Source organism: Benincasa hispida, chromosome 1 (assembly GCF_009727055.1).
Source record: "Benincasa hispida cultivar B227 chromosome 1, ASM972705v1, whole genome shotgun sequence".
Taxonomy (NCBI): domain Eukaryota; kingdom Viridiplantae; phylum Streptophyta; class Magnoliopsida; order Cucurbitales; family Cucurbitaceae; genus Benincasa; species Benincasa hispida.
In genome coordinates, this window is record NC_052349.1 from 4,015,443 (window position 1) to 4,030,066 (window position 14,624).

The 14,624-nt window shown below is 31.8% G+C and overlaps 2 protein-coding genes across 3 annotated transcripts in view; one reads left to right on the forward strand and one right to left on the reverse strand.

Annotated features, from left to right (window-relative positions):
• Positions 1-7,412: 7,412 nt before the first annotated feature.
• Positions 7,413-11,499, reverse strand: LOC120067004. The gene is made up of 5 exons (XM_039018367.1): positions 11,237-11,499; positions 9,886-10,134; positions 9,709-9,802; positions 8,820-8,950; positions 7,413-7,945 (listed from the first exon to the last, which is right to left on the reverse strand). The coding sequence occupies exons 2-5, from the start codon at positions 10,105-10,107 to the stop codon at positions 7,703-7,705; spliced, it is 690 nt and encodes a 229-aa protein (XP_038874295.1). The 5' UTR covers positions 10,108-10,134; positions 11,237-11,499; the 3' UTR covers positions 7,413-7,702.
• Positions 11,500-13,709: 2,210 nt separating this feature from the next.
• LOC120066981 (beta-galactosidase 9) overlaps positions 13,710-14,624 on the forward strand; it is a 39,552-nt gene continuing 38,637 nt past the window's right edge. Inside the window, exon 1 of one of the 2 annotated variants that reach the window (XM_039018354.1) lies at positions 13,710-14,191. In XM_039018354.1, coding sequence (XP_038874282.1) covers positions 14,006-14,191 — 186 coding nt within the window. In that variant the 5' untranslated portion in view covers positions 13,710-14,005. The remainder of the gene's footprint in view (positions 14,192-14,624) is intronic. The other variant, XM_039018321.1, reaches the window with a different exon arrangement.

The following is a 14,624-nucleotide window of genomic DNA, read 5'->3' on the forward strand; positions in this document are numbered from 1 at the left end:
CCTCTTTCTCTAATTTAATTAAACTAAACAATTTAATTTAATTTAATTTAATTTAATTTAATTATTGACTAATTAATTAATTTACTAAATTAAATAACTAATATTTAATTAAATATTTGAATCTTATTCAAATATTTATCTCTCTCATAACCTATAGTTTTAATATGAATCTCATTCACATTAACAATTATTTGAATCTTATTCAAACATAATAAATCTCCTTTTATTATAAAGTCTAATTTTTAATCTTATTCAAAATTAACTTTATATTAAATGTATCTATATAGATTATCATTAATTGTATCATATACAATTAACATTATTACCTTATTTAATTTGAACAATTCAAATTCTTTCAAAACTCTTGGTCCTTGTTTCCTGTTGTGAGCTAGCAGAGGACCTAATGGACCTACAAATTAGAAGTTCTAATGATTCGATATTAAATAACTAAACTCTTTAATTATGTTAATGAACATTCATTAGCTGCAGGTCACTCCACTAAAGACCTACAGTTGCACTCTCGCACTGTAGAATATTTCCGCGTCCATGGATTTAACCCTTACCTACAGTTGCACTCTCGCACTGTAGAATATTTCCGCGTCCATGGATTTAACCCTTACAGTAAGTCGATCTTTCACGCACAATTTGTAATTACAGTTGGATTAAATTACCATTATACCCATGTAACGATCTGTTTATGGTTTTACCATAAACCAATCCCTTTTAGGTCAATGAGAGGGGGTATCCTTTGTTCAAGACCCATAATCAACACTTAAAGGAACTACTCCTATACTTACCTAAAGACTGGAAGGAGTGAATTCCATCGTGTTTAGCTATGTTTCCAGCACCTTGCTCGGCCATGTCCCCAAAATGGCAGGCTTATTGAGTCAACAATTCGAGCCACTCTTATCCATACAAATCAAAGGACGGCCCTTATATACAGGAATCCATAGCTCACTTAGGATTGAGATGAGGACGGCCCTTATATACAGGAATCCATAGCTCACTTAGGATTGAGATCGAGTTACATGATTATCCTATGAAATATTAATTTCTTTGATTAACGACGTTACTATGAAAGATTATGTATTTCGTAGTCTGATCTTATACAATCTCATTGGATAGGATACCCCTACTCACATGTCTTTACATAAACGATTTGGAACAAATAATTTTTAACACTTACAACATTTGTAACAATTACAATGTGGGTTGTATCCATAATTAATTAAATCAAATTAACCCCTCTACAATTACAGGAGAGTGAGGAGTTACAACTTCCCCCCTCTCTTTTTCTCACTTTAATTGTAGAATTCTACAATTTTGTGGGATTAAAGTTTTTTACGTGAAAAAGTCCTCTCTCTTAAAACTCTCTCAAACTCACAAGTTTTACAGAGAAATTAATCCTTACAAAATATTTCATTCATTTTTCCTCTTTCAACAAAGTTACCACCAATTAATCCTTGCTAGATAATAGTAGGGAAGATCAGGTGGAGGTATCTAACTTGTAGAGAAGAAGTTTTGTTCTAAGATCAACATTGTATAAGGATAATTGAAGATTGTCTTCAGAAGTATACTTCTTAATCTCAATTTCATGCTTAACCTAGTTAATTATACAACATATGATGTTCTATATATTTGTTATTTTAATTCTGTAAGTTCTAATCTTCCAAATCAAAGACAAAAGCGATAAACGCTTCTGGTACAAGATTCAATTCCTTCAATTGGATGGTGCCAAAAAGTTGGTGTAACACAAGTGCACGTATCAAGTAATAGTATAGTTAAAATGGCATTGGCCGAGTATCGTCCTCAGTGAGTCATATTGATAATCTTTTAATTATTCCAAGATTGTTCAAATTTTATTTAGAGACCGACTTGTGATGTAAATTAAATAAATTAAACTAAAGAAGCAATGAAAGTGATTAAGTATGGAGATTAATAACAAAAAAACGATCTAGGAATTACTAAACTCGATTGTTTTACCTCTTGAATCAATTGACACAATAAGTCTTTTATCCGGATTGATTCTTTCAAAAGCAATATTTTCTTTCACTTAATTACTAATTACTAATAGCTTGAAACTAGATAATTAAGCAAAGCATTGAGATTCTACATCAACAATCTCTACCATTATCTGACTACTCTAGTGTTCAAATGATAATCTAGAATGCATGATCTAAAATAGGACCCTCTCGTTAAAGCAAGATTTTAAATCATGAAATCATTTAAATATTGATCAAATATCCAAAAGTATTAAGAACAATCATACTAGAAAGTAGTAATGTAAAATAAATTCAAGATCTACAAAAGTATTTAGCAATACTCCATAAAATCCATTTATCTCTAGAACAATGAGAATTTAGTCTAACATAGTTTCCATAGACGGAATCATATTATATCCATAATAAATATATATTATATTAAATATTATATATTTATATAGAGAGGATACATATAGTAGGAACTTCTATTTAGGAACTTTTAGTGATTGAATAAGGAAAGAGAAGACGACTACTTTAGTTTTGTACTTTACTAGATAAGGTATACCAAGAAAAAAGCCTATTTGAGAATGTTTACAATGAAAGTTACCAAAGATCTTCGTTTCTCAAACTCTAGCTTGTTCACAAATCAAATATAGTAAGTCGTTCCTAGATCCATGTGATTTACTAGTGCATTCGATTTGCATTGGGTTATGGTGGAGTTTTTAACCGGTTTCATGTCATGATTTTGACTCCAAAAATTTACTAGAATTGGGTAGGTATCCCAAAGAGAAGAAGTATTCCTAATAATTAAAATGTAAAAATAGGAAAATAAATCAAGATACAAAAGGGAAAAAAGGTGTATTCCCGCGTTTCGGTCCGTCTTTGTGGTGGAATCGACCCTTCAAAGTTCTCCGATCTACTCTGACATCAAAGACCTCGATACTCTAACTCAAAACACTCTCTAAATGACACCCCATTGTCGTGGCGCTGTGGACCGTTCGCACATTCTGTGATTGGCATCGTGGCGCGCTACCCTATTTTGGGTAGTTTGACTTTTTTTCTTCTTCTTCTCTTCTCTATTTTATATAATTGGTCCCAACTTGTCTCAATTATATGGTCCGTTTATCCATTTTTTAGGTCCAAGTCTTGTTCATGTGCTCTAATTTTAAAATTTACTAGCAAACAACATCAAATCTAACAAAATCGAGTATAAACAACTTTAAATAAAAGAAAATAAAACCACTTTTTAGATGTTTTTAAATGAAAAATAAAAACTTAATTGTGTCTTTTAGCACCAAAACAAAACCATATTGATTTGGCACAATAAAATATAAATTTCTCAATTACATATTTTTCCAGTTTAAGTTCAACCCCTCAAATCTTAGTTCTCAAGATATGAGACCCACACCATAATCACATAAATATATTTATAAATGTTATGATCTAAAGTTCGGAGGTGTATATAAATTCCTTTTTGTATAACTTCTTGCTAAGTCAAATAATTCCAGTGGCAGAAGGTAAAAAAAGTAGGCCGACAAAGTTCAAATTAACATTGACAAAATATGACACAGAAAATCGACCTTCTTATTTACATTACACATCAACCATGCAGATACCATTTCGTCTCAAATTAAAGGCTACATCACAAATCCGTTAAGTTATCAACCAAGAGGACCTAATGGAAGGAGGGAACGAGAATTTTTGAAGGAAAAAAAAAAGTGGTTTTAGTTTATAGGAAAGATACAAATATCTTTTTTGCTAATAATTTTTAAAACTACGATAATCCTAAACTCATCCCTAATTAACAAAGAAATTGTATTCCATGTCTTACGCTTCTATTTAATAATTATTTCTTAGAGTGGATGATATCTCTACTTTCCTAGTTTAATTAATTCTCGTTCTTTGATTTTATCTGTTTATTATTTGGTTTTTGTAGGTTTTGAAAATTTAGGAGGGGGAACAGACCCACGGAGAAAAATCGGGTCAAACGGAGCTCCCGAAGCATCAACCATTTGAAGAGGTTAAAATTACAAAAATGTCATCACCGAGCGTAGAAACCCTTCACTTTACGCTGAAGACCTAAGAGCATCATTTCTTGCAACGTAACGGCACCACAGGGTAGCATAGCTACAGTACGTATTTTGATGGGAATGCACATCCACGCGTGCGTCTGGCGATTTGAGCAGTGTTACAATGTCCGAGGCCTATGCTATGATAACGTCGCCATGCTCAGTGTAGCGTTGCTATGCTCTGCCTATATATATGAATAATGCTTGATTTTTAGGACATTTTTTAAGCACGAAATTAACCAAATTTCCAGATCTCTGCTTTCATTCTTCATCGTCCTTCTCGCAATCACCTTTCCTTCATTTTTCCTTGTAATTTCTCAACATTGGATTGAAGATTCTTGAAATTATGTGTGGCTGAGGTAATCTTTTCTAGTCTAGGGTAGGATTGAAACCCATTATTTCTTGGTTGGTAGACTTGAATTTTCAATTATATGTTTGCCGTTAATCACTGTTCTTGAATGATATTTAAATTTCTATGCATTGAATTAATAGATTTTTGGCCAATTCTCATCCATTCTTTGATTGCTAAAAGATATTCATATTCTAATGTGCTTTTAATCTCAAGAGGCAAGGGCTAAAGCATGCGTGGAAGTGAATTAGGTTGTATAGAATATTAACAACCTTGCATGATTAGTCAATTTCAAGAACGAGTCGATTAGTAACTTAGGCTATCCGAATTACTAAATCAACATAGCTAGATTAACTTTCTTAATATGGTTGCTTAGTTAATATGGACTCTAATGTACCCAATTAATTGAGCATCTAGGTTGATTAAGAAATTAATCATCATATTAGGGCATGTAGTTTTAGTCTTCTAGGATGCATGAGCGTTAATAAAATCGAGTGAACATTGCATAAATTAGAAGTTCCATGATCAACCAAGAGAATGGGTGACTTTCCTTAAGCTAGACTTTGTAATCAAATTAATTTCCCCTTTTTAATCCAGCTTTTAAATTCAATTGCAATAGAACAAGCAAGCCCCGGTTACCACTCAAATTCATCAATAGGCTGAAACATCTCAAGATTTTTTATGAGATGATTCGATCTTGTCACTTATACTACGTTGTAGTATAGCTAATTTAGATTGGAATTAAAAAATTTATTTGACCTATGGAAGATTTACGAACGACGACAAATTCCTTGCTACCAGTGAAATAAAAATTTTGGATTCAATGTTTTGAGATTGTTCAATATAATCATTTTCTAAGAAATCATCGTCTTCAAGGATTAAAGAATCTATATATTTTTAATCTCTCATCTTTCATTTTCCCTCCGGCTTTATTTATAAGAGTCACCAATTAAGATTGCATTTTTCTAATAGTTTATAACTTCATTTGATGTATTGTTTCTAGTAAGAATATTTTACGTTATTGTTAGCATAGAGGGTCCTCTCATTTATTAATTGTGAAATTGATTTTTATTTTGTTGAAGAAATTTGCAACCATCTTAATTAAATGTGCATATTCAAATTGTTTTTAATTATTGAGTAATTTTTGTCCTTACCATTGTGGTCTAAACGTCACTTTGTATTGCCTTATTACTTCAAATTTTAATGAGTTTCACTCTGGCCAAGTACGTGAGACAATTCATGTAGAAGAAAATATAAGTTCTTTGTAAATTTATATTTCATTTTTGTTGTGTTAATTTAATTTAGACGATGTGTTAAAATTTAACAAATACCAAAGACCAAAATCACGTTCCTTTGTCTCTTATAAAGAAATTTAAAAAAAAAAAGTAAAATAAGATTTAAACTTTTAATTAAAAAAAAAACCATAATGCAATAAAATCTAAGCAAAATGAAGTTTCAAGAAGTTGAGTTCCTTCTTTTTCTTCTAATCTAATTTTTATTCAAAAAAATATATATAAAAACCGAAGTAAAACAAGAAATGAGAAATAAAGAAGAATGAATAAAAACAGTGAGATAATGTCCTCTATATTAGAAAACTAGAAACCCTAACACATGGCTTATGCCAAAAAGTGTAAAGCCTTGTGTGCGACAAAGTGAACCAACGGAATTAGACTACGATGAACATGAAAAAAATAGACAACTTCCATATCACATCTCCAACCTTTAGCCTCATAAATAAAGAAAACTTAAAAAAATGTCTACCATATCATCATTCAACAAATAAACTCCAAATAGTCAAATTCCATTACAAGTATGTAGGAACTGACGAAAATCGTTGAATTGGACTGAACCGAGGTTCAGTTCGATTTTTTTTTTTTTTTTTTAAAAAAAATTAACTTGCAGTTCACTAGGCAGCAGAACCGACCAAATCGGTTCGGTTCACAATTTGCTACCCTAAAAAATCAAAAAAATCGAACCGAACCGACTAATATTTTTTGTTATAAATAATATTTATTAAATATTATATTAAGTAAAACCGTAAAAATATTATTAAGTAATCCTATAATTATAAGCCCAACTTCCGTTCAAATCTTTTTGTCTAATTAAAAAAAAACCATCGGTTATAAATCGAACCTAACCGACCTGAACCGATTTAGGTTGGTTCGGTTTAGGAACCAAAATTGATTAAAATCAGTTTCCACGATTTTATTTTCTTGAGAACCGTGGACTTTAGTTCGGTTCATGGTTCAGTAAAAAATCAGACCGAACCGCACCATGCACACCCCTAATTTATTATCTACGACCTCTCTCAATTTCACACTAACAAGACGGATGCAATATAGATAATTTCGAAGCACCAATTCTAAACCTCCCGACTTTGAGACAAGACTCCAAGTAGCATCCGTATTCAATTTCTGAACATATGTGTGGTAGTTATTACATTAAAAAAAAAAAAAATCGTCTAATTCTCCAACACTAATTTATTATCTACGACCTCTCTCATACAAAATATACAACACTAACACTAAAGCCCGATTTGGTGGAACGATCGTCAAAAGCGATGATTTATATAGTTTTTCTTCCCCTTGAAAATTATCAATTTCAAAGAATCAAACTGGTTGACTATTATATTAAATCCCCTTTAACAATAATTTCATCCTAAACGTTTTCAAAAAGTTCACATTTTATTATTATTTTTAAAAAAAACTTTAAAGAAAATCACCACTAAAAATAAGAACATGATTTTAAAGAAACAAAAACAAAAAAAAACGTTGTTTGTAGACAAATAATTAATTAAAATCAAACACATGAAGACACAAAAAAAGCAGAATAAGAAGGCAAAGCCACCTGTTTTCAGATTCTTTTCCGCCATGGATGAACAAGGAACAAGAAAATCCATTTTTAAAAGGTGCAGGCAATTGGAAACGCCTTCAGGCTGAGAAACATAAAAGAACACAAAATATATCCTTAGAGTAAGATGACAGAAAGGCATTGTAAAAGATGTTCAAAAGCTATAACACAAAGAGAGCCACAGTTCATTCCCTCTTCTAATTAATTTCACTGATCAATAAACTATTTTTAATGAATCGACCGTTTGTCTTATCAGTCAAATACAAACACCTCATATCAAAGAGATTTTAGTTTTTTGTATAGTTTCATTCAATACAGATGAAAAAGAAGAAGAAATCAAGAAATCTATATTTGTTAATGCAACTTTGTGCAAATACAAACCTAGTCGTCGTCAGCATCATCAGAAAAAGAATACAGATGCAATATTCTTGTGTTGTATTCATTTTTTGTTTTTAACTTGAAAAAGGAAGGTAAATCCGGATAATATCTCGTTTTCTAAGCTTACGCCGACATATGGGACATCTATGCTGGGTAGCTATGGCCGTTTCGATGCAATTCCTGCAGAAAACGTGCCCACATTTTGTTGTTGTTTCTTCAACCAATGGTTCTATGCAGATCGCACACCGCAAAGTCCGATCTGTAGATGGGATGCTACTACTTAGTGCAATTGTAGAAGGAATGTCAGTGTCAGTTGCCTGCAATAAGGATTTTATAGTTTAGTTTCAAGCTCTAATAAATAAGGATCTTAATCAGATGTTTAATTGTAGTTACTAGAAAATCTAAGTGCATTACATACGATTAAGAAACATCATAGATCTAATTCAGATATATAACCTTATTCAGTGTTGAAACATAAACCATCGGCCAAGATTTGTGCCGATGGCAATTGCCAAAGAAAACTTGAACCAATGCAAAATTTGATTCTAGGACATCAATGGCAAGTTTGGCCAAGAAAAATATATGGCCCTCACTGAAACTTGCACAAGATGAAGCAATTTCCATGGAGGTCCTATTACAAGTCAACAGCAAAATGCCAGCATCTGCTGGAGAAAAAACCAAATCCTAGTAAAATTTGTAACAGCTCGATTGAGATGTTTGCACTGAAGAAAAACATCTCAAGGATATTATTAAAACTTGAATCAAGATTTTCCCAGAGCTGAATAAAAATGAAGCTTTTCAATTGAAAACTAAATTAGCAGTTGATAGCTAGGAGATGAATTGACCACCTCTGTTGCACTTTCTCATTTACAATGATTTTAATTAAAGTTTTCTATTAAAAGAACTTGTTCACGAAAAAATTCTTTAAAACTAAAAATGCCATCCCAAAAAGTTATTCTTTATTATTTTCCATTCGGCTTAATACTTCTGTGTAGAGAAAAGGCATTCTTTAGTAAGCACTAAAGCAGCCACATATTTTTACAACAGAAATCAATGATGAATTTTTCTAAATTTTTCAAACACCTAAATATTCAGTTTCAACGTGTACAGATAAATGGTAGGCAAAGATTTTAACAATGAACATGCAACTTCAAAACTTTGCAAGCATAATAACCACTAAATCAGTACTACCTTAGTGGCCCTACTACTGCTTTCACAGCTTAGGCGAAGGTCCAAGCTGTGAAGTGTTTCTTCCTGTATGGATACATTATTGCTAATTGTAAGGGGCGACAAAATTGTAAAAGGGGGCCAACTTGTTCCATCTGCAAAATATCCAATAAGAATACATGTGTTAATTATTAACGAACAATAATAAATATATTAATTAATCTCACTGTTTTATGTTTTTTCTTTTTTTATGAATAACCAACTTCCAAAGAGAATAAATGAAAAAAAATAAGGGCATAGAAAAAGAGAAAAGCCCACAATAAAAAAGAGGCAATGTACAAAAAAGGTCTCCAATCAGGAGAATGTTAATCTCATGGTTGATTGCAATCTAAATAATGTTTCGAAGTTTGGGCGGAGATGCGTTCGGGAAAAAAAAATCTCAAATACGAAGGTACTAGAACTCGAAAAATTGGATGCAAATGAAGTTGGACAAAATTGATCAGCAATGAATGGAGGAACAAGTATTGAACATATGATTATGAATAGAAATAAAACTACATGCCCAAGATTGTTACGTAAGTAAGAAGGCTTGGTTCCATCCTGAAGAAGCTTACAGTAGAAAAGCTCTGAAAAACTTTAAACACAACAGACTGCATGCTAAGAACTATGGAAATTTCTCTTACCAAACTAAATACAATTCAAATATGCATTATACTAAAATTCTATTCGAACGGTCTTGGTAGGTCCACAATATAAAAGATTCACCACACACACACACACTGAATATGCATAATACTGGAATTTTATTCGAACAGTCTCCCGCGCATACACACAAATACACACATCAGAGAAATAACCAACTATTGACATGCATATAAAGAAATTTAACATTTGAAATGAAAGAGCAATAAACCTGAGAGAGCACCATAAACTTCTGTGTTGCCATTACGTCTCATGACTACACCACATCCACTCTCAAAGTGGTTTCTTCGAAAATTCTTCCTGGCCTAAAAAAATTGACACCATCTTAAATCCTTTATGTGACCTAGTTAGAAATACAATCATAACATGTTACCAAAATGTTACATACCTCAGCAAACTTCCTAGGGGAGATTATTGCAATGTCCTCATCGATAGCGTCCGTAGCTTGTCCTTGGTAATGATTATAGTACTGTGCTGCTTCGTCACGAGGGCCAGTTGGATCGATGCACTCATCTGGAGGTGGACAATTCAAGTCGAAGTCCAATACTGTTCTTCTCTCAACAACTCTTGCACTCCAATCATGTAGATCGTTTGAACTTTGAATGCTCATTCCGACAGCCCTTTCTGTCTTTTAGCCCTGAAAAAGGTAGAATCGTCCACAGAAATGGAGAAATAATTCAGATTGAAATGAGGTTGAATCATTGTTATTGTAATGAATGACCAAGAAGTCTACATTAAATTGAACAAATGAGTTAAACGTTCAAAATTGAAAAACAGTGAAAAGAGAAACAGAATTCTCAAACTTTGCACATCACTCGCCCAAAAAATAAACAGAGGACGAAAATAACAGAGAACTGAAATATTGATAGGAAACATAATTAATAATCTGTTAAATTCATAAACGAATGTGCGCATCAGAATTAATCTGTTTAGTGGTTATTACTGAAAATTTGTTTAATTTATACACAATTCAGAGAAACTATTTTCAAAGTTAATCTTACATAAATTATTCACGTTTTTTTAGAGAAACTATTTATACTTATCTTTTTTTATTGTAACTTATCAAAAAAATAATAAATAACAAATAACTTACTCAATTTATAGGAAAAAAATAGAAAATTACTTCTTATTTCTTGATTATAATTCCGCTATAAATTTAGAACCTTTGTGCATTAATATTAGTAAAAAAAAAAAAAACCAAACAAACAAACGTGTTCTAAAAATAGCCGGAGGCCAATCAGACTCTTTCCGACCGCCTAAATCCACATTTACCCATTACATCCAGGATTATTTGCCCCAATCACGGCCCTTGAAACTAAGATTTTAAAAATAAAGCCTACAATGAACTCAAAAATAATAATAATAATAATTTTAATAAAAAGCCCCTAATTTCGCTGGTATATGGTTAAGATTTACGACTACAACAGAACCCCCCAAAAAAAGTATAAAACCCTAAAGCAATTGAACCGTCAGTACAAAGTATTCAATGAATCAGCTTCTTGAATCTGAAACAGACATGCTAAAACCTTCAACTGACTTTGTCAAGAGTTCGGAACTTGGGCGAAAGGCGAGAAAGGGCAAGAATCGAAAACATGGAAAGAACCACAAAATACAGTCAAACCGAGCAGAAACACCAGAAACAAACACAAAGCGACAAATACAAGCAATAAATCAGAGAAAAGAAACATGATTTGAGCAATATAACAGTAGCGTGAACAAAATAGTAAGGGAGATCGTACCCGGTGAAGAACGAAACGGCGAACTGCGAGGGGAGCAGACCGATCGAAAGAAGAACCGCAAGAAATTTGCAGAGATGAAGGGGAGGAGGAAGAAATGAAGGGAAAAAAAGGGAGAAAGGGGAAGAGAAAGAGGGGGCGACAATCGATATAAAAGCAATCTTGGCTTCCATTCCATATATGTAGAGGTGTTTTCTTTGAAAAACTTTACATCCTTGCGATCCTCCTTTCCTCGAAATTATTCTTTATTTGCCATCTTCGTTGCTCTTTGTCCTCTTCGGCGCTTCCCTTATTCTTCCCCGCTCTTCCCCGCACTGGGCTCTCTCCTCAGGCCCATTCAGTTTTTCGGCCCATAGTTCTCATATTCTTCCATACTTCGTTTCATAATCATTTTGATATCTTATTTCATAATCATTTTATTTTTAAAATTTGCTGCTTAATTTTTTAAAATAATCGAAAATTAAATGAGTTATCAAATGAGAACCATAGTTAAATTCTTAGACAAATCTTAAAAACAAAATCAAATTTTTAAAATTTATTTTTTTAGTTTTTAAATTTTGATTTGATTTTTTAAATCATTGGTAAAAAAAGATCACAAATGATGAAAATTAGGTGGAAGTAGTGTAGCAAATTTAAAAAACAAAAATAAAAACCAAATGTTTAACGGTTCCTTAGATTTTTATTTGTCTTTTTCATAAAAATCTAATTTTATGTACGTAGTTAATTGCTGATTTTGAGTGATTAAATGTGTGTTTATGATACATTTCAAAGTGTTTGATTTAAAAAATAAGTCATATGAGAATAAGTTGAAGTTTTTAACAATAATTCAAATTAACTTTTCAAATGTATTTTAATAATTTTTTATTGGAAGTGTTTAAATAAAAATAAAATTTTTGAAAAATATTAATTTCTTGAGTAAATCAAAGGACGCTAACTTTACTAACTTTTTAATATTTAAGATTATTGCTATCATAATCAAATTTTGTTGATTTTGCTACTATTTTCTTTTCCACTCTAATGAAGACTTTTGACTTTGAGATTAAATTTTGATTTTGCGGTAAATTTAATTTTAGTCACACTCACTTTATTGATAATATCTTCCATTTAATTGGAAAACCACGTGCGACAAAAAATACCAATTTGATTTGTCTTAAAACTGGACATGAGCATGTTTTTTTATGGCGTTGAATGGACTTTTTTAAAAGCAGCGTGGTTAATCTTTTTATTCCCATCGAGTTTGCTTCCTTAGACCGCTTAGTATTAATGTCGTATCTTATATGACATTTTACTTTTAATATAGGCAAATTTCTCTCCCTCCCTCTAATTGATAAAGTAGGTATTTTATTTTATTTATTTTATACGTGTTGTCTAAAAAATTATGATACAAATATTCTCGACACGTCTCTCTTCATGTGTGTTAAACCTAAATGTACTTACTCATGTTCAACCACTTAACGTACAACATTGTTAAAATATTTAAGTCTCAAAATTTTTTGATTGTTCCATTTTTTAACAAAATGTATTATTACCACAATATATATATAAACTTAACGTGCAACATTATTAAAATATTTAAGCATAATAATATCTGGATGGTTCATTTTTTTTTTTTAAATTTGTTCTTACTTGATTGAAGGGGTAATTTTATTTAAGTGATAATTATATCATAAATTATACATAATACATCACATGTTGTATATTAATATTTTTAATATCACAACGACAACGAAGAGGATAATATCTATGTATGACTTTGTGAGAAAAGTGAGTCACTATTCAAAAGGTGGATGCCATATTCACTTCTGAAAGGATTATTTTTTTAGACAATAGGTCTATCATTACCAACTATGGATGATTTGCTAATTCGAAATTGTTTAAATAGTGTCATCTACTTGTACTTTTAAATACTATTATATCAAGATTCAACTATTTGTTTGATGGAGTTTTTAATTTAATATAATATATAAATACATGTGAAAACAAAATTAAAGGGGATGGGGCAAGTCTCTACAGAGTAAATTAACATCCCTAATCAATAGAAGTATAAAAAATGAGATTGAATTAAAAAAAGAAAGAAAAAGAAAAAGAAGAAAAAAAGTTTGATTATTTGTTATTTATTTCAGATGAAGACATAATAATCATATGCAAGTACAGCATCTATTCCCACTCAATCTAAGTGTGAATCCGTCTATAGACAAAAGCACCCATTTTTTGAAACATCATCCGAAAATATTAAAAAAAGAAAAAAAGCGTGGAAAATTATGTTGGTTTATCCAATATTTATTTATTTATCCACCCATTCATTATTATTATTATTATTTCTTTTTTGTGTACATATCCATACAATTAATTAAAAAAAAAAACAATGTACTAAAACAAATATAAAAAGCGGTGGCACGAAAACATCCCACTCGCACATGAGTTCGTAAAACACACGCGCCCCAAAAAGGACTTGCGATAACAATAAGCTTCACCAATATCCTAAAGTCTCTCTCAAGCAATCCTTGCTTCTATCAGAGTTCAGCTCAATTTAGTTCTTCCATCAGAAATGGCGGACGCTAATTGATTGAAGCCTCGCAAATTCTCGGTGTCTCGTTGTTGATTGTGTTTTTGGGCGTTGAACTTCTCGCTCGATTGCATTTGTTGAGAATTTCTCTATGGTTATGGTGGCAGTGTCACTCGGTGGCTGTACGTTCTTCATTTTTTCTTAGTGGTTATTTTTACGGCGGTTCCGGTTGAGTTAGCTGTGTTTTTCAACGACGAGGAAGTTAGATGGCGGTGCGAAGTGCCTTGATTCATCACTTGATGAGTTTGACTCTGACGATTCATCTATTGGCTGTCTCCGGCGAGTTTTTCAAGCCTTTTAATGTGAGCTACGATCATAGGGCTCTGATCATTGATGGAAAGCGCCGCATGCTTATTTCTGCCGGTGTTCATTATCCTCGCGCTACTCCAGAGGTAATTCGGCGGTTTTTATATTCTTTACCGCTTTACTCGTCTTTGTAGTTGCTGAAATGATGTGCGAGAGAATAAATCAAATTATCTCGACTTAAGGAAGTGAGTTTTTTGTGTGTGGATGATTTAAGCTGCTTAATAATCAGGACTGCATCGGGATAATGAATATGAATTAATGAAAAGAGACCCTTAATCTTTTCTCACATTCATGACTTATCTCTCATTGAGTTTGTCTTTTTGCAATTATAGCTCAACAAATCTCATTACCAATTGGAAAAGCCTTTTTGCAATCCTTTTAATAGGACTTCCCATCTTGTAATTTCATCATATTAATGAAATGTCTATGTTTCCAATAAAAGAATATAATGTGACTGGAAAGAATGTTTGGCACTTAGCACTTATGAGGTGTGATCGCACTGGCTAAATAGGTTAAGCG